This window comes from Dermacentor silvarum, chromosome 6, assembly GCF_013339745.2.
Source record: "Dermacentor silvarum isolate Dsil-2018 chromosome 6, BIME_Dsil_1.4, whole genome shotgun sequence".
Taxonomy (NCBI): Eukaryota; Metazoa; Arthropoda; class Arachnida; order Ixodida; family Ixodidae; genus Dermacentor; species Dermacentor silvarum.
Window position 1 is genome coordinate 144,930,253 of NC_051159.1, and position 24,185 is coordinate 144,954,437.

A 24,185-nucleotide genomic window follows, 5' to 3' on the forward strand; every position below is an offset into this window, starting at 1 on the left:
AGAGGAGTTGTCACCATTTGCTGGCGACGGCTACGTACCCCTTTCCACTTGGTCCGCGGATATCGGGGATACAAAGGCTTGATATATATACACAAATGAGACACGATGCAGCATATAGTCAATATTTGTCAGAAATGCCAGCGTCTTCAAAGAAGCGTTGAAGTCTTTCACACCTCGGCAAAGAAAAAAAAAAAGCTGTTATTAGACAACTAAAATCAGTTCTTGTTCAAGGCTCTGCCTGTGTGTAGTGTGGCTCTGGCTTGAGAGGGGGCTATGGCTTGGGACAGTCCAGTGGTAGGTGGTATACATTATCGTCGTTGTGGTCGCACGAACATGAAGACACGACCGTGCTCTTGCAAGCAGAGACGTGGAAGTTCAAAAAGAGGTTCGCAGGAACATGGAGACTTAAAGTTAGCAACCGTGGTCGAACAAACAACGTCTCGAGCTGGAGTCAACATATCGACAAAGGCGACTTGTGTTCGTCAGAGATTCGACATTATGTCCTCTTGCGGAGACATTGGCACTAGCCCGATATACTTCTTGTCCGACACCTGTCAAAGTTTTTACCCTTGTTGATCACTTTGTCGAAGTACCTTAATTGAAAGTTCAGTTCGACTTTAAAACTTCGTAATAAATAGCTCCACACCCTATTATGTCGCCACTTCAAGCGTTTAATGAGGTAATAGTGCAGGTGTACTGACTGCGCAACACGTGCGTTCCGTGCGCCGTGAATGTGTATCCGGCTCCAAATCTAGCTATATATAAAGCTCAATCTGGATGAAATTGTTGTCTCGACTGCAGGGTCAACGCGAAATTAGCCAACCTTTAGTGAACTACTATAAATGGTTCTACAGACTCCGACACAGCTTGCAACCGTACTCCGTGATCGGTCGCAGTCACGGCTAGTCCAGCCTCCGAGATACACGGCAAAGGCTACATGCAGCACGCAAAGGAGCAGCAGAGTCACGCGAAGTATCAGAATAACCAAGAATTTGTCGACATACTCGACACGCGTACGTTACGTCATACTTACTCCTCCATTCTCACTAGAGCAAAGCTTGGCGACACACGTCTTCGGTGCTTCGCCATTACGATGTTTCTCCACGTGCACTGTATGCGCAAAGAATGCGGATATCTGCCGACCCCAAAAGGCCCACATGAACGCTAGGTCGTCGGCGCAGGCCAGAAGGAAAGGCGTCCGGGCGCGGCGCAGTTCTCTTGCTAACAGAGTGCACGGTTCAAGGCGCGCCCTCCTCCGCGCGCGAGAGAGGACCATTAAATGGGATCTTCGAAATTTTCACGCTCTCCTTTTGTTTGGCCGTTCGTGACGTTTTCTTTACCGCACACCGAATCCCGGTTTCTGTGCACGTGTTCACACACGGACCGAAGCTCTCATTTCGTGGCGCGAAAACGCGACGTATAATTCAGCCGCACGTCACTAAAAACGGGCTGTGCAAACATGCGACAATTGAAACGACTCGGCTTCAATCGTGCTACCTGTTTATCGGCTTCGATGTGCAAAACTGTCGCAGGTACCGTGCTGGAAGTGAAGGCACCATGCACGACGGGAAAGCGGCGCTGTGAATGCTGTAACGAGCTCGGGAATATCTCCGGTACCGGCGTCTTTCCTCTGAAGAGTCTATAGTTTAGTATGCAAACACACCTCTTTGCACAGCGAATCGCGTCGTTATGCCGTCTGTGGCCGGCTGTTTTTTTTTTTTTTTTCTTTTTTTTTTTAACGCGAGGCGTTTCGTAAGTTTTGCTTTGCTTTCGACGTGTCCTCCACCCGTATTTCTTTTTCGAGTGTTTTCATCAAAATACCATCCCGTTCATTCTACTAATGAGGCCGGGAAAAATGCAAGTATTTTATATATTTGGGGAACAGGACAGGACAAGGATGAAAGGACGCTTGCCTGGCTTGGTGAGACCACAAGCAAACTGCATCATGATCACCATCACAACCGTCGTATTTTTTATTATTTTTTAATTTCTGCTGCAAGACAGAATGTTTCTCTTAAAGATCTCCAGTTTCTCCCGACCTGCATGCGTCAACCAAACCCACTTATTACCTACTTTTCCTCACTACATCATCTCCTTTGACACCCAGGATTGTATTTTCATTCCCGCGGAATCTATTCTGTTCAAAATAGATCCCTTTAAGCATTAAATGCTTCTTTCTCTCAACTAAAGTATAATTTACCCACGTTCGCCCTGCCAGCTCTTATTCGCCGAGGATCCGTTCTAGGCGGCATTTTTAACCTTCCGTTGCGCGCCGCCGCGATTTTCGACGAGCCTCCGCAAGCCAAGCATGGGGAAGCGGACCAATCACAGACGCCTGCACCGCCCCCTCATCCGGTTATCTACCATCACTGTGCTATAGCTCGGACCCACCGAAACCCTCTCCACTTGTGCGCGCTCCTCGCCACTTGTCTGCTGATAAGATAATAAAAACCTGGTAAGGTAGGCAATGCTATTCACTTTCAAAGCGAACAAAAGTGTCCTCCTACAAACGAAGATAACGCTTGATTTGGCGGTTCGAACAACCCTGCGGGTCACCTTCTGATTGAATAGTTTTACGGTATACAGCCCATGCTTTACTTTACCATTGATCTTTCTTTTTTGATATATATTACACGACACCATCACCACTGCTGTGGGAGTGTGGGTTCCTATGGCAACCATTTAGACCCTGTTTGGCTATTTTCCTCGGCTACTGACCTGTGCCCTAACATATATACCGCCTAGCTTTTGGCTACGTTTGGAAATTTCGTAGCTACACTTTTTTCAGCTTGGTCCTTGCAACACTGCACACGAACACCTGGTACGCGCTCAGCGCGTTTGCCGACTCCGCTCTCCACTGACTCAATGCCGGAAAGTGTGCTTTTTCAGTCAGTGAACCCGGCTTCCTCCCAGCGCCAAAGTGCGTCATTTATGTGCGCACGCTCTTCCAAGCCCCCCCCGTCAATGCATCACCCTACTGGTCGTAAAACCAAGATCGAATCGCGCGCTGACGTCAATGCGGCCATAAGGCGAGCGACTGCACACAACGGCGACGGGTCGTCGAGCTTTTCATTCGCATCCTCTCCAGGCTCGCGGAAGTTTAGCGCGTCTGTTTCTCGCCGCTATATAAAGCCCCTTCTTGGTATAATCAACTTCGGTGGCTCAGTGGCTATTGTGTTCTGCTGCTGAACACGAGGTCGCGGGTTGGTTTAGATGGAGACGAAAAAAAAAAGAAAAACCCGATCGTGTGCTGAGCAGTAGGTGCACGATAAAGAAAGGCAGTTGAAATTGATCTACAGCCCTGCACTACTGCGTCTCTGATAGCCTCAGTGCTGCTTTGGGGTAAATAAATAACTAATAAATAAATAAATATCATCCTTGTTCTCATTTTGTCAAACTTTCCAAGTCTACGTCCGCCCAACGTTCACCTGGCGGAGACGATACATCGAACGCGAGCTGCTTGGCGTTCCCAAGAAACAATAACGTCAGCGGCACTATAGGCATGCGCAGAACCCAAGCTATAGCATTGGGTACGTTCGAGCGCAGGACCATGCAATAATAACCCAAATCCACGAGTTCACTACTTCTAAAGCGTCCTGATGTGTCAGTCTCGACCATGACGAGGTGAAATTGCTGAAAGCGCAAATAAATAGGATGTGCCGATTAAATCATGTCGTGCTTGCAGCCGCTATTCACTAAACTGTTTTCAACGGAAACCGCTCATCACAGTGTCAGTGACCACTGCGATGGCGCACGGGTTACGACTTTCTGCCGCAGTGCAAAAGGTGAACGGTTCGCGTCCCGGCTGTAGTAGCGCGATAGCGGACGTGGGTTGGAATACCAGTACAGACTGACGAACTGACGGTCAAAACGAGCCCGGAGCACGCCTCTACAAAGTCCTCACGCGTATATCATATCACCTCAGCTACATTAGGAAAAATAACCCTGTCCAAGCAAACATTCGTTCACACGGACAGTCGACAAAAAGAAAGAAAAAATAGGGGGCAACCTTTTTAAACGTGATACCTAACCGACCGAACGAAGCCGAGCTCAGTCATGTTTTTGAGTTCAATGCCGGTTCATTGCGGCTGCGTCGAGGAGGAGGCAATAAAACGGAGCACAGCTGCAATCGAGCTGAACTTTCCTGTGTGAGGGGACATAATGTGGCGCATCCTATTTATCTTCCTGTGCTGCCGTTGCACTGTGAACAACACAGCGCATCTGAGGGGAGGGACTGGGCAAGGTCTCAAGCAAAGCGACAACAAACTGTTACGTATACCACCTGGTATCTTGTACATGCAGTTCAAACGTTTTAATGCGTAGCGTTCATTGGCTAAGTGCCTGGAGTCATTTTCTGCTCTGTTCCGTTCGTCCCTTCTGCAGTTTCGTGTCCCAACAAAACCCGTACCGCCATTTAGGCTTGAACAGTGAATGTCTGCGAATACACAAACTTCTGTACGCTCACCGCCACTTACTTGTTGGCGCACGAACCTCCAACACGATATTTTAAAAGAATTCGCCTGTGACGGAGCTGTTCGGACTTTTCAGATAGACTCCTGTAAGAGGCGAACATTACTTGCAAGATAAATCGTAATGTCCAAGTAGCTAATTAACATATTTGCTAATTACCTCTTAATGGTTCACTGTACTTTATTTATTGATTTGTTTACTTATTTAGTTAGGTATCCTAAGAGCATGTGTGGGCATCACATAGGAAGGGGTGGGTGTTGACGACCAGGTGAGGCAAAGATGCGCAGTTGATACAGGTATACGCAAACAGCAAAGTGAAACCAAGGAATACATAGCAAATATAGTATTAAGTGGTACAAGGAAGTTCAATAGAGATAAAGGGAGAAAAAAAAAGCAAAATTAAAAAGCACTCGACAATTAAAAAATGGAAGCGCAATGGTTGCGCCGTACAAAAAGCAAATGGAGAAAGGCTGGTGTTGACATTTTGGAACTGCAGTGCTGTCATGCCTGATTAGCATGTTAGAATAGCGGCACTTTCCAGGTATCAGTCCCCAAAATCAGCTTAAAAATGCATCAACGTTTCAGTTAATAACGTGGCAAACTGATAGAGGTATGGTTTCGAGAAGCCCAACTGGATCGCCAATGTATTTCGTATCACATTTTAGGAACGGATATATTCTAATAGGTACGTGCTACGAAATACACTGGCGTTGCAGTAAATTTTCCCGAAACCATGCCTGTTGTAGTTTGGAACGATCTTTACTGAAATGCCAGTGCACTTTCGAAAAGATATATTGAGGACCGATATCTCGAAAGTGGTGCCATTCTTAGGATTCCTGCGAAGCAGACATGATGGTGCCAGTCTTAGGATTCATGCTAAGAAAAAATGTCTTCTCTACTGCTCGGCTTAAAATTTCCAACTTCAACATGCGTCCAAGGTGAATGATTAAAAAAAGTTCATGAAACCTGCACAAGTGACTCCGGCACTGACTAGAGTTATTGATATACTCTGCTGCTCGCACTGAGATTGAATAACCCTTTCCAGAAACGCATAATTATTTGTTTATCCCGTGCGTCAGAAACAATCGTGATTTTAATTCATCTCCTATTCACAGCGTGTATGGGGAACGTCAGTTTATAACTACAGGAGCCACAGTTCGGAACAGTATACTCCCGCATATGAAAATATCCCAGAAATATTTATTCTTTATTAAAACACCACTACATGAGCTTAGTTTTATCATCATGACGTTAATGACTATTTCTTGTCTGTGCGCCGCTGCTTCTTACAAACACTTCTCTACTGCATTTCATTACTGTACCTTTTTTCTTCTTCAGAATGTACAACGTTGTTTCTAGCGTTTTATGTCCATTTTGCCGTTGTATCCGCAATGATACTGCCATGCTTCTGACTAAGGATCGCTAATTGGACCCACTACTAGCCCGCGGCTACGAGTCCATACAGTGTTTGTACTTCCTGTATGATCTTTTTCGAAAAGCAAATAAATAAAGGCAGTGGCGAAAAGGAGATAACGTCACATTAGACAGGGCAGGAAACGGTCGCAGCTTTGCTTCCCGTACATGTATCGCTGTATGTCACGACATTAAAGAGGAGAGAGATAAATCGAACGATAAGAAAAAAAAGGTAGGCTAGCCTGATGTACGTACATTCCTCCAGCCAGATGCTCCGCGCTGGGGAAAGGGAAAGTGGCAAATCAGATAACGGGCAGGTTAGCCTAGAGCACAGGGCCCGTACATTATATATATATATATATATATATATATATATATATATATATATATATATATATATATATATATATATAAGGCTCGGATGGCCTCACAACTACATTTGCAGTCACATCAAGGGGCCCAATATAACGTCCTCTGACAACGGTTGGCCGTCGAGACGGGCAAGAGCATAAGTCAACCACTCGCTTTTCCAAGTACAGATGGCCGACACATAGCACATGTTTTATAGATTCACGCACATGGCACAGTCTGGAGCGCGTCTGGACTGAGTGCGTCGTGCCGACGTGGAAATGCCACTCCCAGCGTAAGCATGCATATAAACGAGGCATGGGGTATACACGGCGACGTGAACCAGCGACATGCGCCGGGAGTCGACTGCGCGCTTTTTACAATGCTCATTCGGGTGAAGACGAATGACGCGCGACTCAGCGGGGCATTTTCTTTTCACAATTACCGGCCCTAGCGGGAGAGACTATGTTTGCCCTTTTCTTGTAAAGCAGCCGCGTTGTTCTCAAGCTGCCAAAGTGATTGCGCGCGATGATGGCTTGACAAGTTCGTTGGGAGACAATAAGCTGATGCATCACACTCCGTTAAAGCGCATTCCAAGCGTCGTGGGGGTCTACGACTCAGCATTTATCCTCAGTGCGAGCAGACGTCAGGAGCATTCGACGACTCGCCTCTGCGCTCGCGTGAAACGCCGGTTCCGCATGAAGCGCAGGGAGCTTAGTTAAGTGCCTTTTCCAGCTTTGAAATATACGCCAGCCGTCACAGATAGGGCAGGAGTTCGACTAATGCATTCAACTCAATTTTATTCGACATAAAACGTACAATGTAACTACAAAACGGTTCAATCCACTGTTTAATTGGCTAAATGATGCATTGTCAGGCTGTATCCGTTGGGATACATATCAGACACAATCCACTGTTTAATTGACCAAATGATAGATTGTCAGGTTGTATCCGTTGGGATACATATCAGACACAATCCACTGTTTAATTGACCAAATGATAGATTGTCAGGTTGTATCCGTTCGGATACATATCAGAAACAAGAAAAAAAGAGGACGAAACTACACTTTGCGTTAGACAATCGCTTAAACACATACTGCACGGCCAACTAATATCGTGGAGCATGTGAAGCTTATAGAGTCCAGCTTTCATTCATTCATTCAATCTATCTATCTAGTGGCAATCATGATTGGCTGTTTTTATGTTGCAGACGCTCAGTACTGCCGTTATCCAGCCGCGATCATTTCACGAGATAGCAGGGGAACATTGAGGTAGATAATACAAAGCCCCAGCAAGCAAGCTGAGTGCGCGTGCACGCACGCGCAGACACACGCGCGCGCGCGAGAGAGCAGCGCTCGTCAGCCACCGTCACGCGCGCAATGATCGCACCACGGCTTACTAGGAAGCGATGAATCACATCTATGAAGATTGCGCCTGGCGCAGTGTCCCATGTAATCGTGCGCGTGTACAGCACGCCGTGCCTGTCACTGCACGGTCGTAACACCAACGCGGCCCTGATGAGAGACGAACTGAAGGCAGGTCGTAAAACGAGCCGGTCGTGTGCCGAGTCCCGACGAGATCAAGGCCGCCGATCGGAGGCGCGCCTGAGGAGCGCGCACGGACGCCTCGACGCACGGCGTTTCCCGGAACCATACACCGCGCTCACTCGGTGAACAACGTAACCGGCTTTTCGCATGAGTCCGTTGAGAGTCCACAATCGCCAAATACCGCGGCGACCTGCATAAAGCTCCAGTCACATGCATGGAGCCCTGTACCGCGCGTCAAGCGGCGTCACATAAACCGTTAAGGTATAGAGAGAGAGAGAGTGTGTGTGTGTGATTGTAGAGATGAAGAAAGGCTATTTTCTGCAGCCCTTTAGGGAGCACTTCTCAGTGCCTTGGGGAAGGGGAGGAAGACAAAGAGGAAAGAAGAGAGAGAAGGTCGTCGCAGTCGCAACATCCCCCATAGCTGATAGTGGCAGGCAGGCGGAGCATACACAGCTTAGAAATCAGTCTCTTGTCCTTCAGGAGCCTAAGCAGGCGCTTGAAGGCGGAATTTCATTGCCGGCCGGGGAACAGAAGTTGCGATGCCGAGACCGCAGGAAGGCCCAGGCGTGGAAACAATGTGGATCGAGTAGGCGGGCAGAAGCAGATCAGGCGCTCACTCGTGTCTGCAGGTACCGCACATTAACAGGACAAGAAAGGGATACAAAAATACATACTACAACAGCAAACTCTCTCGATCGGTTTAGGTTTTGGGGGGAAACCCACAGCAATGAAGCTAACCAAATGACACATGGGTTATCGGCAGTCTATATAACTTTCCGTGGACCGGCGCAGGCGGACCAATCGAGACATTATTATCCGGTTATATTGCACCATGCGAAGTACCACCAAACAGCCACACCGTCAGACCACGTGACCACGAGCAACACAACGCCGGCTTGACGCCTCTTGAGAAACGCTCCACGTGGTTCGGGCTTGAGACTTATCTACAGCGTCATTTCTGTCACGCGTCAAATTGGCGTCATGTATCTCGATGTTGCCACACAGGTGAACATCTTCGCGGTATACCTGTAGCCCTTCGATATCCGCTCCGTAGGCAGCGCCTATTTCGACTGAGTGCGTTTGCTTCGGATCCGAACAAGCAGCCGAATCTTCAATCATAAGGAATTCCAAAGCTCCCTTTCTCTCTTTCGAAATGACTGACGCCAATCTGAATGCCTACCAGCGAGGAACACAAACACTCGCTTCTTTGCCTCGTATTGGCTAAAGATTAATGAAAATCGCAAGACGGAACGCACTGACAAGGAAAACTTTTAAAAGAGAATCTTTCTTCTAAAGCGAACGTCGCATAGGATGACAATAAAGACAATTGTATGCACTGCATTTTGATCCATAGCATTTCTTTACGAAAGATAGAGAATAAATTATGCAGAAACTCCACTGCAGTTGTCTAAGTACGCGTAAGCATTGTGCCACTTGCTAACTGCACGTATACGACGCGACGTATATATTGTTTACCGCGACTGACGAAGCATAAACGATTAATTAAATTTAGGCTTTATTGGCCTTATAATATGTTTTGGCTCATCATTCGACCAGTAAAAGCCCTTATCAACCCTTATCGGTTGTTATCAACGTTATCGGACTCGATCGAACTCTTATCAACCCTTATCAACCCTTACCGGTCGTTATAAACCTTAGCTGATTCGATTCGACCTTTATCAACTCTTATCTAACTCTTATCAACCTTAACGGACATCGTCCGATTCTTATCGGTCGTTATCAACTTTATCGAACTCGATCCGACCCTTACCAACCTTATCGGACTCCATCCGACCCTTATCAGTCGTTATCGACCTTATCGGAATCAATCCGACCACTATCAAACCTTATCGGACTTGATGTGACCCTTATCAACCTTATCAGAATTGCTCTGATAATTCCTCAGATGTATCATGTATCGTATTCCGCGTAAGATCACCGGATAAGACCTTTCTTTCCATGTTCCTGCCTGTAATCATTTCCATGATCTCAATATTTTTCATAACTCGCTGTCATTGTTCTTTCCCGAGCTTTGCGTTGTTCTTTCATAGTTTCATAGTTCAACTGCCTTTCTCCTACATTTTCTTTTGTATTCACCTCGCGCTTTGTTTTGTCTACACTCTGCTTTTCATACTCGCTCTTTTTATTGATTGTGTAGACTTTTCTTTATGAACATTCTTTTTATGCACACTCGTTTTTTCATGCGAAACCTGCAAGTGCGCTTCACCACACACCTCCTTTGACGTAAACTGCATAATTTACTAATGACAACAATAAAAGACAGTGAAACCCCCCTCTGCAACAACGCGATCACCCTTCCCACGAGCTTTCGATTACCTGGCATAACTCATATTCGCTATCACCGGCTCATACGATAAACATGAACTTAAACACTAAGCAGCGCAGTTGCCGAACGCCCCCCGGAGAGCTCGCGTTTCATTTACGTAAGTACAGGGCCTCAGCACAAGTTGTAACGACTTCCTTATGCAGGCATATATGGGACCGACGAGTTGGCTAACGCTCATCGCGCGTCTTACATAATGTGCAGGCGAAAGGCACCGACGGCACAAGAGCATCAAACGGGGTCAAGGGCCCCCGAAACACCACGACGAACCCTGGCTGGGGTCGTGATCAACAAACACGAATGACGATGCGTTGCGCTGCGCATCACCGCGGGAGCGTAGCAAAGTTAAGTTCAATTTTACTTTCAGGCGAACGAAAGATGCAAGGTTTAGCTTAGCACTAAAGCACCGGTGTTCTAACAATTCATGGAGGCGACGTATACATATGGCGCGAGGCATCACGCGAGACAACTGCTGTTGCGCCGCAGCTCTGGCGCGACGAGGAACGCCGGCAGCGGCTGTCAAAGGCATAGTAGATGTACACGCGTCCAAATTCGGTGTTGCACAAGATGAGAAGGACGGAAAACCGTCGGCATGCCCAGTGAAACGAGGTGCTTGAAAGGCTGAGCTGTGAGGCCGGCGACGACGACGAGACCGAAGGAAGGCCCGGGCGTCGAGACAATGTGGCGAGAGCCTCTCTCCTTGGAGTAGGCGGGGCAGGAGCAGAGCAGGGGCTCAATCGTCTCGGCCGCGCCGTATACATGTTTTATGTGATTTCTGAGTACAAAGTAGCAGCTGCCATATAGAAGTGTTTTTATCCTTTATAACAATCGGTAGGGACCCTTTAACAAATTTGTTGGGTCCCAAAAGTGTGTACTTTATAATTGTATAGCTTATTTATGTTAAATAAAATTTCAAACTCTCAAACTTTAACAGGCAGGCACCCCAGCTCTGCCTCCAATCACCCCCTTACAGCTTCCTGAAGGATACCGCGGGCTGGTGGCTAGCCCGACCTGCATATGAGCCGCCTGCCAACAGCCGTCAGCCATGGGTCCTGCGACCGCGACGACCTTCTCTCCCTTCTTTCCTCTTTCATGTTCCCCTCCCCTTCCTCAAGGCGCTGAACCATGCTCCCGAAAATTCTGCAGAAAATAGCAACTCTTCCTTTCCACAATCTCTCTCTCCTTCTCTGAAATTATTGGACTTAGGCTGGTGCTGACAGTCCGTTCCGTTCAGACCAGCGTATGCACCACGGTGTGGTATGCGTACAGCTGCTCAGTAGGAACTCTAATGTGTGCGCGCACAACACTCACGCCAGCAGCGAAAGACACAACGCTGCCCTGGCTTCGCCGCAGAGCCAATTGATGGGAACGTGAGGGTGGCTTTCCACGCGCGAGCCGCACATGCGCAGATGATACCGTGACAGCAGGAAGATGGCGGCTGCGCCGGCGCGAACGAGCCTCGAGTGCCCGCATAATTACTGTCGCAGTAAAAGCAACTAGAGACTTGGCAGCTTGACGAGGTGCACTGCCCCCGCAATTGTGACAGCAACGGACAGTTGGCATGTATATAGAACAAACGGGGCACAATACAAATGCCTGACAAGCACTTAAAGCTAGCTGTTACAGTATCTATACATAAATAGGCAATGACGTAACAACGCACTACGTTAACGGATAAGAAGATCAACAATTGCGAAAGGCAGGCAAATTATAATTCCAAAGCTGAATCGGTGCTGTGCCCATGACGCAGGAACATAGCTGAAATGTAGTTTCAGCTGAGATTTCCGTTCACGTTGCAAATGAGAAACATTGATTTGGATGGACAAAAACTGGCTTGAAGGTGTTTACGGTTGAAGGTATTTGCCTCTACTTTACGGTTTCCTAATAAGCGCCAAGTGTTTTAGTAATAAGAGTGTACGTGTCTGCAGCGGCGCTACAGCATGTCGTCATGTAGCCATACAGTTCTGTTAGTTCATTATTATTACGACAAAAAATTGCATTAGGTAAACTTCTGAAGTTGCTTGCTGTTATGCAAGAAATTCTAACCTGAGGTATTCGATATGTTTCCCACATGTCATGTATTCGTGCAACGAGAGGGTTGACTCGTCTAAACGTGGTCGGGTCGGTTTGAGTCAGCTACTCGACCCACTTCGAGTTCACGAAACGAAACTAACGTTTCACTTCTTTCTCTATTCCCAAACTTGAACCAAACTCACTCCTCAACCGCACCTCAAAGGTGGCTACCGGCCCCAACCATGCTCAGATTCATTCATTCATTCATTCACTGCTTTCAGCCGTAATATACTTGAAAGAACCCTATATAACCAAGTCAGAACATAAGAAAGTAAATGAAACCGCACATAAGCATACAGTGGCGAATGCGCGCACTTTAATGCACCGACTGCTCTCTTGCTGATTGACAAAGACACGCCTCTGAACGAAACGGTGACGTGCGCCCGCACAGTGGTGATGGGCAACCCTCAGATGAACGACATGTCTGAGGTTGCGGCGGCCTTCTCTCGCCGTCAAACGCAACTAATGCAACTGAGCCGAGCGGGCCGAGTATAGATTTGAAGTGCATCCAACGGCCACGGCCGCGTGTGCAATCGCTCACCAGCCACCTGCTTGCTGACAGGTGAATGAGAAACCGCTCAACCTCCGAGGCTTTGAACAATCAAATCCAGATGTTTCGGACATGTGCATGCTCTGTGTACGCGGACCGATAAACAATGCTTTCCTCCCATTCCTGGGTTCCCCAGGTCGACACTCATTCGATGGACTTTCTCGTCCGAACTCTCCTCTATGTTCACATTATCTGCACATGCTTGTGTTATTCTTGTACTCTAAGCCTTTTCTCTCTATTTGCTTCGTGATCAGCGCACTTGCTCTGTTATTGTATGGCCATTTTGTTTTAGACTTTCAACAGTGTTTTGTATTTTCATCATCCTTCTTTGCTCTTGTCGTTGTTGCGGTTGTTTTCCGTATATACCTACGATTATGGGATAGCCATCCCTACTTGTGGCCTGAGCGCTGTGGTCTGAAGGTTACGCAAGCTCGGCAATGCTTGCGCTTCTAATTTCGACAACAAACACGCCGAGTAATGCCGGGCAATCGCACTGGAGACCTTTTCGGATCTCGCACACTGCTGCCCCGTGATGATTCATTGGAGATGTCACGGCGAATGTTAATCGCGTCCCTCGCATTCTACTTCCAGCGCTCGCTATATAGGCAGTGCGCATACTCCTGTCGACCGTGGAAGGCTTCCAGTGCAGGCTTGCGACCATAGGCGCGCACGAACAGAGCTCGCATGCGCGCGTTGCGAAGTGCTTTTAGCGACACGTCGCTGTGCAGCCGCTCCTGGCTTCCGGTTCTCTCGCCACACGGCATTGCATGCGTGAGTGAACGGAGGCCGCGCGCGTGCGCAACCACGGCGGTCTTCGTTGGCAGCGAGCTCGCGGCTCTGGCCCTGAATGCATGCTCCGCGCCGTGGTTTTCGGTGAAGCGAAACGCGTTACGAAAGCCGAGCGCCAGCTCGGTTATAGAGTCTCGAACAACAAAACCGTTCGATCTGCGGCACCCAAAAAATACAAAAAGAAAGAAAGAAGAAAGAAAAAAAGGGGGAGGGGGGAAGAGAGAGAGAGAAAACAGCTCAGTCGGGAGCCTTGGCGGGCGGCCCGCAACCGGCCGCTGCGAGTCGGTGCATCTCCCTGTCCCCGCTGACGTGTTTACGGCACCGATAGCGGTGCTCGCACGTAATTATACTCCTTAAGCGAGTCGGTCCAGGCGTGTGAAACAAAGTGCGCTCTTTTTAAGGCGCCTACCGCGTAATACAGTGGCAAAGTGAGTTAAGTTTGCTTTGTCTCGGAGACCGTTGACAGAAGGGCAACGCTCCTGGCCCTTCTGTCAACGCTCTCCGAGACGTTACTTTCGGCGAGGACGAGTATCAATGCATCCCGGCATGTATGTTTGGAGTCCACCTGCCTCCGCTGCCTGGTAATAATTTCCACAAGGGCGGGTGCAGTAAATTTTCTGACAGGTTTATGGAGCTACACTATAATGAGTTTCTTGTTCTCTGTTACAAGATGCCAAAACAAACATTAATGTAATTAAGTAATATACCCGCGTACAGCGCTCGATGTTTAGATTCAAAAGACAGAGAGAGAGAGAGAAATTAGGGCAGTCAGTAAATATTGCACGCAGACTGTTTGCTACAATAAAATGGGGAGGGAAAAGAGGAACACACATATCCCTCTTTCTCACACACACGTCTCCCGCCAACCAGGTGGCGCGTCGATCAAGGGCTTTCTATTAGAAGCAGCAGCAGCGTTTTTACAGCTTTGTTAGCCAAATACGCCTGAGGCATATATCGGTCCCAGTTAACTATTTTCTCGTGAACGGTCGATCCAACTAACCAATTTCGGACACCGCGGTGTTCAAGAGACGGTATACCTGAAGTTGGCGTATAACTACGGACTCCGCGTCGTCAGAGCACAGCATAAACTGATGCGACAGCTAACAACCGCTGCAATGCGTGGCCGCCACACTTGCAGAGACCGCGACGCTTTCATAAGCCACGAGCAGCACTGACCCCGCCACGTGGCCGCGGCTGAGAAGACACGTCGTTCGTCATCCCCCGGCTGCTATAGCAAGGCCGGTTATCCCGCGTGCTTCACAAGGTCGACAACACTGCCCTGCCGCGCTTCTTTCTTCTCCTCTTTTTCTATTTTTTTTTCTTGTAGAGCATCATTTTATTCGTCCACCCCCATAGTAATCTGAATGCACGCTGCATAAAAGCACGACAAAGCAAAACGATGAAATCGCGCGAAACACAGCGCTCCTATTGTATAGTATATAGGTCAGGAAGCCTGGAAAATGTCTAGGGCAAACCCGTAGATGTATACGTACAGTCGCTTTCAAAAAAAAAAAAAAAAAAAATTAACGCATTGTTTGCCCGGTTTCCAATAGCTAACATTTCTTAACTTTTTTTTTTTTTCTTATTCGACGGGGAGGGAAGGGGATATATTGGCCCACAAGTGAAAGCTTCCCAAGGAAACATTCGCCTGTGTTTTGAAGATCAGCAACTATATATACGAGAAACTGGGAGGGGGGGGGGGGGCATATTCGGAAGTTTCGAATAAGAAATCGAATACAGTGCTATGCGATTACGTCTGCGAATCGAATAGTCACTATTTGCAAATGCGACTGTTTTACGAACAGTTTCCGAATACTGCACAATGCCAACTGTGCACGATCAGCCGCGAAAGTGAAGCAAAAATTAAGCAAATTTCCCCACTGAAGACAGCGGAAATACAGGACTGAAAGTTAAGTGAGCACGCCGCGTTTCTGGTGGAAGCCAGACTTGATTCCCAACTAAACCGCAATCATACGCACTCAGATATCACTCAGACATGACATTCGGCGATGGCTAGTGTTTGGTACTACTTATCAATGATACAACTATGTGTTCTTTTGGCACTAATTCTGAATACACTTGATTGCAACATTATTCGATACGACAGTGGCACCACCTGCAGCGACTGTTTTAACTAGAGAATTAATGCACCTCTCGCTCAGCCATCGCTGCGTTCAAAGCGCATTGTCGTTTTAGTCTCTAAGGTATTCACAAATGCTAATGGGCTCCCAAGAATGCCTTATAAAACTTTATTCTGGTAATGCACGGCTCCGTATGCCCGAGAAAAAAAAAGAAAAAAAGTTATTTTATTTGTTAATAGTGCTCCATCCGAGCTTTTGATAAAGCGTACTTCGCAATGTGTAGTGTAACGACAGAAATTTGTTAATGTAGCGAATACTGGGATGTCAACATTGTTTTATAACAATAGCAAAAAAAAAAAAACTGTTCATTCGAAAACTATTCGAAGGGCATTCGATATTCCATCCGCTTTTGGCACAATTCGATTGGTGTTCGATTCCGTCTACTATTTCCCCACAACTATGAAATTTATATATCTATCCTCTATAGACTTGTACACACAGTTTCTCCAATCTCATAATTTTGCGATTGTTGTCAACTGCTGCGTGCGAGCCTCTCAAGCTTATGTATACAGGCGTAAAGGAACACCCACATAAGTGGACCACTTATTTTCGGGGCCAGATAATTAGGTTTGTACCAGGATTTCTGGATATCTCGGGTGCGACAGCGTGAACGTGTCATGGTGCAGAAGGGACAGGAGTCGAGATAATCGCGCATTTGTCCACGCATAAACGAAGGCGATGTTACAAAGCACTTCGTGTCACCAACGAGTGAAGCGAAGCACGCAGCAACGAGCGAGTATTAAACTATAGTCGGTGCCAGCCTTTAAAAGAAGAAAAAAAAAAAAAAAAAAACGAACAGCATACTTAGTACCGTTTAAGCGCATTGGCAAGGAGGACTAGCAAGTGGACACACACATAGCACTTCTGTAGTGTCCGCTTGCCTATAGTCCTCCTTACCAATACGCTTAAACAATCCTAAGTATTAGCAACAAGGCCGAGCGTCAACGCTTGCTCATAAAGCAGTAGCAAATACAGCGCTGTCCAACTCTAAGGGAATTTGTACGCATGCCTTCCTTTTCCTGCTGCGCCAGCCAATTACGTTCGCTCATTTCCATGACGTCACGGCGGAAACGAACTTCTTTCAACATTTGGGGTCTCTCCGGAACTGCGTTTTGAAGGGCGGAGGCACAGTGGAAAGAGGCATGCAGCGCGGTTTGGCGGATTGACCTTGTGCGGGGCCCGGATAACGTTAGGGGTTCAATTCCTTGTCGCGCTTCGTCAGCGGCCCGATATGAACACCACTCACGCGTTATCACGCGATCGGCTGTTCGTGAGTCATGAAAGATAAGAAACAGAATCGAGCCAAAGATATCACTACATTATACTGGCCCTGAATTATTATAGGTTGTCGCCGTGCACACATTTGCACAGGACACGCGCGACCGCAGCAGAGACATCACACTAGTGAGCCGCCGAGTATCGCGTGAGGAAAGCGCGGACGCGATAAGCGCGGAACCTCGCTTGTCGCTGTCCCCGTTTGATTGCGTACGGCTGATCGGTCCAGCTGCGCGATAGATTGGGAATGATTACATGGACAAAGATTGACGATTAATATATCCACAACGCGCTGTTTGCAGATGGCCTTCCCCTGTTAAGGAATTCCAGAGGTTACTTAAAACAAGTGATCGAGAGCCTGAACAGCACGTTTGTGTAAGGGAAGTATCCGTGGGGTGTACTGATCAAGATAAGGAAATGTGCAGCATAGAAGTCTCTCCAAACTAAGGTTCGAAACCCTGGAGGTCAACAACGTACCATTAAACGATATTGAGGAAGGCTGAACAACGAGCAAGACAAGGAAAAATTACAGGAGATGTACAGTTATAAGATTGCTAAATAAGGCATCAAACGAGAGCATGTCCTAGTTGAAATTGAGCAAGAAATAAAGCTTAGCAAGTCACATGACTCAGAAAGCCGACAACCAGTGGCTTATTGCAGTAGCAAAGCTGAAGCCAAGGGAAAGGAAACGCAGACGAAGGTGACAGAGAATTAGATCAGGAAGTGTGCGGTTATGTGGTGGTTTCAATTCACACAGGCCAGTATTAAATGGAAATATTTGGTGAAGGCCTTGCTAATGATGATGATCACCCCTGACATCACGGCTCATAGTGCAATATACGCGCGCTGTTTAGATGTAATGTGAAAGTTAGCTAAAGTAAGAAGATTGGCTGTTCCTTAATGTTGAGCATAGACAAGATAAAGTAGAGAGAGGTAAGGAGAGAACGTGAGAACTATAGTAGTTGCTACTCAGATCTGCGCGAAAAAAAGCTGAAATTTTTGTACTCAATTCAAGAAGTGAATAATACAGTTTTTTTTTTAATTATATACGAGCACACTGTATTCATTTGAGAAGACATGTCAAGGCGCTATTGAGGAAAGCCTCAACAACAAAACGCCTAAGAAGCCGGAGAGTGAAAGGGAACTTGGAACAATTTCACTAAAAACAGCGATCGCTCGTAGAACTGACGTATAGGCGACACGGGATGATTAATGAGCCTCAACTGCAGTCAGACATGTAACCACAGTTACATGTCTGACTGTGCTCTTCCGCATCACAAAGCAGCTGCACATCCTTGCCCTTTGGGCTTAAAGCCTAAAGCATTATATTCCTACTTATTCATATATATATATATATATATATATATATATATATATATATATATATATATATACCGTTTCATACATAATAGCAATGCTATGCTCTCGGCGCATTTATTATTTATACCACTAGGAAAAGAAAAACGAGACGGTAGGCATTACGAAGTGCAATTGTTGTTTTGTTTTTGTTTTTTTTATCTGCCACGCTTTATAGAATCAAATTACTACAGTGGCGTAGCCAGAGGGGCGCTTACCGGTCATGTGCACGGTAAGCGCCGCCCTACCGAGGGAAATTCCACCTGCTCTCACTACCCTGATCTCAGCATTTCCCTCGAACTCTTCAATATCGTGAACGAACGATCACTGCGCGAATTCTCCCACACAATGACCACTGTTCCTGCATTTATTTGCTTTATTGCACTCACGCAGTCTGCGATAACTTGCTCCAAACTCAATGAGCCCCGCGCTTACATAAGTCCAGATGGGATATATGTGCGTTTGTCTACCCGCCGCGGTATATAGACAGTTGAGAAACTCGATTTAACGACCACGCTCGAATTATTTCCTTAAATCAGGAAGTTGGTAAAATCGAGAAAGGGATTTTTCGGTCCCATCGAAATCTAACATTGTAACGTATAGCGACCCCCAAAAGCTACCGCGGCATTGTATTTGCCACTAACCCACGCCTGCGCGTGTAAAAGTATTGCTTGTGCGATGCAGGCCATGTAGAGACGGTCACGTCGTTAGATCGGGAACTTCGTAAAATCTGGTTTCGGTAGATCGAGTTTTAACTGTAGTGGCTTTGGCGTTGCGCTGCTGAGCTCGATGTCGCGCGTTCGATCCCGGCCGGTCACTGAGACCGCATTTCGATTGGGACAGAATGCAAAAAAAAAAAAAAAAAACTCGTGTACTGAGATTTAGATGCGCGTTAAAGAACCCTAGGTAGTCAAGATTAATCCGGAGTCGCCCATTACAAAAGAAAACAAACAAAACATACAGCGTGCCTCATAATCAGATCGCGGTTTTCGCACGTAAAACCACAGAATTTAATCGTTTTTGAGCGAACGTCACGGCGAACGCAGATTTCTGTCGCTTGGAATGGAATTCGGCACAATCACTTGAAAGAAGAGCATCACGCTCTCTAGAGGAACGACTGCCAAATGTCGACATGCGAAGGGCCCTCCGAATCCCACCCCCGGCTTCGAAAATGGCACGGCACCGTGTTTCGGCGGCGGCCGTGCAATAGCTGCACGCGATCTAGTAAATGTCATCGTCGGGCGCGAACGCAAAAACGGAAGCACGAGAGGCTTTCTCTGTTTCGTCCGTATTATGACGTCAGCCGACCTTTGTTCGTGCCTTTGTTTCCCACCTTTCGGCTACCTATTATATATAGCACGAGCTCAGCCCTCTCGGTGGCGTCCACGTACAACTTTATTTGTCCCGTATGCTCTATGACAGGTCATACGTCTATTCTAGTTTTTTTTTTTTTTTGTCTACTCTATTTTTGTTCCTCAGTTTAACGGTGCAACCCACTCTATGGAATCTGACAGTAGGAGGGTTGAATAGCTTAAAGCAAAATCTTGAGGAATATACGAAAATTTTAACAGAAAATCTTGATGAGTTGGTCGATACAGATATGAACTGAATAACTAAATAAATATTAACGTAAAGAAATATACAATAGGAGAAAATTTGGCATGCAAGACTTCTTGTATCCCCCGTCCCCCCTTCCAAGTATATATCAAAAATTCACAAACGTTCCTGGGCTAGAATCCGGAGCGGCAGCACCAAATGAAAAGACATACTAGAAGAGTGAAATACGGGCTAACCTTTCGAAAGGGACCCTCCGAAATTCTTTTCCACTGAACTTTTATAAAAAATGGCGCATTAAGAAATGTTCGAGAGGATGACTCTCAATACAGAAATGGCACAAAGGGGACGGAGCCACACTAGAACTAGTTGCGTAAGCGAAACTTTAAGCTCGGGTTGTCGCCTTCGCCGTACGTTCATCTACTTGTTTCTTGCCTTGCAAGTGGGAAGAGCGTGTAGGCTTGTTGGCGTTCGCGCCTTTGTAACCCAAAAAAGTTGAAATTCGTGTAATCATCACGAGTCCCTTTACGTAACGAAACTGTGAGCTACCGTGAAATGGGGCATAGATTCGCAGCTTCCCAACACCGAGTCGAGTCGTGCTAAATATACAAGGTGTCGTAGTAAGCGATGATGGCGACTGGTCTTGCCCTCCTCTCTCCCCCCCCCCCCCCCCCCCCCCCACCTCAATGTTCTCAACAAGTTCCGCCATATGCCACAGTTACAAGAAAATATAGCGTAAGATAGGGTGTCACATTAACGGAGACACATTAACACATGGAGACACATTAACGTGGGATGTTCACCTTTAAATGAAACTAGTTGTGTAAGTTTAGACGGACTCGCGGGACGAGACATCCCACTTGTATCGGCATACTTTTGGACAAGCCGCGGCGACTTACGGTTCTGCTTAAAGTGCAATCCTCTTGTTGACCTCAAACAATACGGCCACAGAGGTGAGACTTATACGAGTATCAGACTACACAGAGGACTGGGCTAACTGTTAAGGTTCAGAAATTTAATGCGAGTAGCGATGTAATACAAGGCTTACGAGACCTCTAGAACATTTGTCACATTAAATGAAATATTAAGCGTGTTGTAAAATAAGAGATTAATCGTAGCTGGCTTTACTGTGTGTGACGTTCACCTACGGCACCGGTGAAAGACGTTGAATGCGCTTTGGGTGACCAAAGTTAGCATGGAGAATCAATCGAGGTTTGCGAATGGTACAGACACTAGGCGTGCACACAGTTAAGCGCGGGTAAAATGTAAAACAGTTCAGCTGATGCGATGCTGTTTTCGTCGAGACTGAAGCTTGAGTTGCATCAAAACATCAAGTAAGTCCTACAGACTTCGCACAAACAGTCGATTGTCTGCCACTGGAGACAGCAGACTTCCTGTGCAGAGTTCGAGGGCATTTCACGGCAAGCAATCTTATCTTCATATCCGAGAGCGTCATTAAATGATACCCTCGGACAAAAGCCATCGGAACACGCCTCTTCTTCCACGAAACCCTCGGGGATTTTCTTCCGCCAGAAGTTGATGCAACCATTTAGCAAATAAACGCTGCAAGAGTGGGCGATAATCCGCTGTCGCTCTCGGCCGTGTTGCTGCAACCGCCACAACAACCAAAAAGAACTGCTCAGTTATCTCATAGATAGACAGTTCACGGTCACCACAGTGGCTAGTCGCTGAGCGAAAAGCTCCGAGAAGCGGAAACGTTCGGGCAAACGGAAAACGGCATTTTCAGAACCATGACCATCAATCAGGGAACGAAGGAAGAGTGTAATTCAGGACGAATGCTCACGCTGACACGCCGGCGATGCTTTCTACAACTCGCACTGACAAAGCCGAGGAAAAAAAAGAAAAGAAAAAGTTACACGCTCAAAGAGATCGTGGAAGCCATGAGCTTTTGACCTCGTGCAACTTCACAAAGGCGACTGTCCTCTGCAATGTAGCGCCAAGCACTACAAAAGTGGGGCTGTTTTTCTTCATCCAGCGGCGATAACGGAGCCGGCAGCTCGAGCTTATCCTCGCCGGCGCTCCAAGACTGAACACACAAACGAGAGGAGCCGGTTGTGTTGAGTAACGCGCCTCGTAAGAGTGACGCTGGTGCAAGGGAGAGACATGAATACGATCGTGAAGGCCTGCAGTAGCGCGGCCGTTGCGACACGCCGACAGGTAGCAAGTGGCCCGCACGCGCGCACTATCGCGCGCCAAGAAGAAAGCCTCCCACGCCGGCGGGAATACGATCACTGGCCGTGCACACACTCGTTCTCGTCTGGTACTGTTATCGGAAGACACCGGAGAACATCGGTCCCGTTGCGGACAAACTCTCGAGAGGTGGGGGATGCATACGCGAAACGGTGGCCGATACATAAGAGACGATCACGCGAGCCCGGCAAGGCTCGGCACAACACGAGCACCGCGTTATCTTTTAGCGCTCGCGCTAGGGAGATGAGACCACCGCACCGAAAGCGTGCCGACCGGCACATGCATGCGCACGGGGCAGCCTACGAAAACAAAAACAATCATACACTGCGTCGTCGCCCTCGTCACACGGCACGGCCCCACTCGCTGCATACGCAATCAGCGAAAGATCAGACGCCGAAGACGCCACAGAAGTGGGGCGCAGGTCTACGGAAACTCACGGCGAGCCCTCCAACGCCACCGAAAATTAAGAAATAGCACTGGCGAGGTCAAGGACCGCCGAATCAGGTGTTCCGTGTCAGGTGCGGGTGATGTTCCGTCATCGACCGCTATCAAAATAAACGTAGTGGGTGAAGCCAGCGGGGCTTACCTTCGTTTTGGTGATGACATGGTTGGCTAGTCGTACCACTGCGAAGTTTCCTTTGCCGATCGTCTTTTCCAGTTCGTAAAATCCGACTCGAACCAGCCCCGCACAACCCGACGCCCTTACCCTGTCAGCCGCCATGTTGTGGCGCGCCGCACGCATGCGCCACACACTTACTCTCGTAGCCGGGCGCTGAACGAGCTTCCCCATTCAAAGCACCTCGCTATGTCGCGACACGACGCTGGACGTGCACACTGGTCGACCCGATGTTCGCGGCACACTTTCAGTGGGTCACCCATAGTCCCGGTCGACGAGCGGTCGAGCCACCACCGCGCTGCCTCCACGATCTCGGCCGTCTCTGCGCTAGCAGACGCATCCAACACATCTGCCTGCTGCGGCCGAGGCTAGGCGAGGGGAGAGCGGAAGCCGCCGGGCGAGGAGGAGGAGGACGGCCGCCTCCTTACGTCACGCTGTCGTGCCGACGATCCGCCAAACACACGTGATGGTCACGGCTCGCTCGGAGAAGCGCTGCGACCGTTGCAGCTGCAGCAATGTCAGTCCAGCGACGGTGTCCGTGACGGGTCCCCATCTCAACATTGCGGAACGTTGGGGGCAGCCTCCGGTGCTCCGCAACCCGGCTTGCGGAGACGAGCCGGGAGCCGGACCGAATGGGCGACGGTCCCGAAGCCAAGCAAAAGTGCGGGGAGTCGACCGGCCGGGGCGAGATCTGGCGCTCCCCGCTGAGACCTTGAAAGCCGCGCGAATGACGTCAAACGGCGTCAGGTCGCCATGGCGACCAAGCCGCCGCCGCCGCGCCGTCGGCGATGCCCTCGTTCAGTTGTTCGGTCCGCACACTGTGTGTATCGGAAGTGCACAATAGCTGACAGCGCGCCGGGCCTGCGGTGGTAGACCCAGTGGAACTCCGGTTTTGCAGCTGCGCAGCGCTTGTTGCAGACAACACGGCGCCTCTGGGCACGGAGGCAAAACAAAGAGCGGAAATGAATACGAAATGAAAGTTCCCGTATCGCCATGTATCATAAAGAGAATGATCGTGGCAATACAGCACGTTAGTTTCGGGCCCATAAAGCAAGCCACGAGTATGCTTTCATGCTTGTCAAAAGCACTCTTTGCGCGTCCTTGGAGCAGAACAAAACAGAGCTCGCACCATCAATTAACTAAATTGCGGATTTCGTGACCACAACGCAGGTCACACAATCAGCTATTTGTTCCTTTTGTCTGCGTAAAAAAAAAAAAAAAGTAAAGTGGAAGCAGTGACAGTTGTTTTCGAACAAACTGTCCAAATTCTATATCATACAGTTTTTTTTTCGATCATTTCGAACACCGCCAACTGCTGGTATAACAATACATAAATACTCCTTGCAGCCACGCTTTTATCGGGTAAGTGATTAACCGGTTTAATGAGTGAATATGGCTCTGGATGAAACCCTCCATGAGCAAAGCACCATGACTTTTTATTATTTTTTTATGTTTAATCGCATATCCATAGTGTTTGCTTTCTCAATGTAATGATGCA

General features: G+C 47.9%; 1 protein-coding gene across 1 annotated transcript in view; it reads right to left on the reverse strand.

Moving 5' to 3' along the window:
* The window catches only part of LOC119456127 (serine/threonine-protein kinase SIK3), a 98,197-nt gene extending 74,492 nt beyond the window's left edge, over positions 1–23,705 (reverse strand). Inside the window, 1 exon segment of the mRNA XM_037717738.2 lies at positions 22,658–23,705. Coding sequence (XP_037573666.2) covers positions 22,658–22,861 — 204 coding nt within the window. The 5' untranslated portion in view covers positions 22,862–23,705.
* Positions 23,706–24,185: the final 480 nt, after the last annotated feature.